The 2,460-nt window shown below is 33.7% G+C and overlaps 1 protein-coding gene across 8 annotated transcripts in view; it reads left to right on the plus strand.

Annotated features, from left to right (window-relative positions):
- rnf8 (ring finger protein 8, E3 ubiquitin protein ligase) overlaps positions 1–2,460 on the plus strand; it is a 9,908-nt gene that overhangs the window by 4,339 nt on the left and 3,109 nt on the right. For all 8 annotated transcript variants that reach the window (XM_014015462.1, XM_014015463.1, XM_014015461.1 and 5 more), the window contains exons 4-6: positions 647–854; positions 1,003–1,065; positions 1,159–1,248. In XM_014015462.1, coding sequence (XP_013870916.1) covers positions 647–854; positions 1,003–1,065; positions 1,159–1,248 — 361 coding nt within the window. The remainder of the gene's footprint in view (positions 1–646; positions 855–1,002; positions 1,066–1,158; positions 1,249–2,460) is intronic.

The following is a 2,460-nucleotide window of genomic DNA, read 5'->3' on the forward strand; positions in this document are numbered from 1 at the left end:
GTATATTACAATGCACTCAGTGCCAGGTCATGTTTGTAAATGAGAAGTGGTTCTCAAACAGTTTACCTGGATAAATAAAGGTTAAATAAATAAAATAAAATAAGCCATAATAAGACAAAAAGAAAAAAAACTACATAATGTGTTACACATGGAGATTTTATTTTATTTATTTAACCTTTATTTATGCAGGTAAACTGTTTGAGAACCACTTCTCATTTACAAACATGACCTGGCACTGAGTGCATTGTAATATACAGCCTACATATTCAGCCACAGTAAAGTGATTGTAAATTTTAATCGCGATTAAAATTTCTAATCTATGCCCACGCAGCACTAAAATTAATCAGAGTTAACTCGATTAATTTCACAGCCCTAAAATAAAGCTAACACTTATGAGATTTCATTAGAAGGATCAAAGCAGCTGCTGTTGTTTCTTAGAGTGAGGATGGAACTGGAAAAAAAAGTACAAATCTAATAAAATGTGAAAACAACTAGTTGTGGTTTTAACTGTGTTTCATGATCTTTTAGCCCAGATTCTGACGTTTCTGTGGACACCAAACATGTCCGCCTTTAAATAACAGATCTTAAATTAGAAGTTAGAAGAAACGTGTGGCTCTGGAGGTTCAGTGTAACTAATCTCCTGCAGGTACAGCCAGAATATCCTGCTGTTAAGGGAGCAGGTGGACGACACCCAGAGGCAGGTAGCGTCTCTTGAAGGAGAACCCAGACAGGCGGACCCTCTGCGGGGGGAGCAGGTCCGAGAGCTGCGGGGTCAGCTGGAGACGCTCCGAGCCAAAATGCACCAGATGGAGACGTTGGAGAGATCCTTCAGTGAAACTAAGAGGCAGCTGGAGGTGGGAGGACTTTCTTCTTTATTTATTTATTTTTTGTACTTTATTTTTTAGCATAAAACCCAACTCCGCTCATGCTTTTTGTAGCTTTAGCTTTGTAGTGTTTAAAGCAAATGTTCTCCATGATTAAAGCGTGATTTTATGTGTTTAGGAGCAAAAAACGCAACAAGAAGAAGAGCTTATGAAAAGGCAGCTCAAAGAAGCCTTACAAGAGGTAAGAAGCTGAAATTAGCTGCTTAATAAACACAGCTGTAACGTGTTTGTGTAGTATAATCTAATAAAATGTGAATTTGTTTTCAACAAACAGCAGAAGAAAGTGATTGACGAGCTTGCGGTCTCTCGACAAGGCTTTGAAGAAATTCTCTCGGCCAAAAACAAAGAACTGGAAGTAACAAAGGTATATTTAAATGAATGATTTTATTTGGTCACATTAGGATTGGGCAATATTGGCAAAAGAATTAATCACGATTAATTGTGGTATTTAGCCGATAACTATTAATTTGATGATTAATCCTCTGGAGTCCCTGAACACCCTTATGTCCAAGTCACATGACCAATTTAGTGGGAAAGATTTGCTCTTTGCAAAAAATTATTCCAAATTGTGTGAAAATTGCAGTTTTCAGGATATACATCATATTTAAATTGTGTAGATAAATATATTACAGAACTTTATTTTTAATGTTCGTCAAATTTGAAGCGGAGAGGAGCACCGAGCAGACTGGTGGCATTAATCGTATTAATCATCAAGTGCCAAAAAGTAATCGATTAATGTTTTTCTGACGATTAATTGCACACGATATGATTATGCCCAACCCTAGGTCACATTCTTAAAATGTTCTTTCTTAAAACACACCCTCTTAAAAGACAAAAATGAGTATAGAACAAGACAATCTACTTTAATTACAATTATACATTACCTTTACCTAAAACTAATACATAAAAATTCTGTGTTGTATAGAGCTGTTTCCATGTGGAAAAAACACAGATTAGCAAGGATGGTTCTTTTAAAAAACAGCTGCAATTCTTCTGAAGAAAATAGTATAATATTAAGTGTTTATTAGATATATGCTTGCGTTTTTTTGTACTAATATTTGTATATTTGATTGCATTAATATATATATTTTGTTTGTTTAATGAACTAATATTTGTATAATGATTCTAATACTAAATTAATTCTGATGTTGTTGTTAATATGATGTTTTTAAATGGACCCCAGCAAGAATAGTTATTGCTGAGGTAATAACTGATGGAGATCCTTAATAAACTAAAACTAAAAACATTAAAGAACTAAAACAAACAAAATTTTAACCCGATATGACCAAATAGGTAGAGGCAGAAGCCAATGGATTTCCCAAAACAAAATACACAAAAAAACACACGTATACTTCAACTACATCCTGGTTATATGCACCGTTTTATATACACAAAATACAAATCACTAATATCATTATCAACAATATCATTATTGTCCGTACATCTAAAATAAAAAGTAATATATTACCCCAACCATCATCACAACTTACTACTATAAACCATAACTCATAATTTATTTTTAACTTCTTTTTAAAACTTAAAAGAGGCTACGTTCACACTGCAGGTCTTAATGCTC

This window comes from Austrofundulus limnaeus, unplaced genomic scaffold (genome assembly GCF_001266775.1).
Source record: "Austrofundulus limnaeus strain Quisiro unplaced genomic scaffold, Austrofundulus_limnaeus-1.0 Scaffold129, whole genome shotgun sequence".
Classification (NCBI taxonomy): domain Eukaryota; kingdom Metazoa; phylum Chordata; class Actinopteri; order Cyprinodontiformes; family Rivulidae; genus Austrofundulus; species Austrofundulus limnaeus.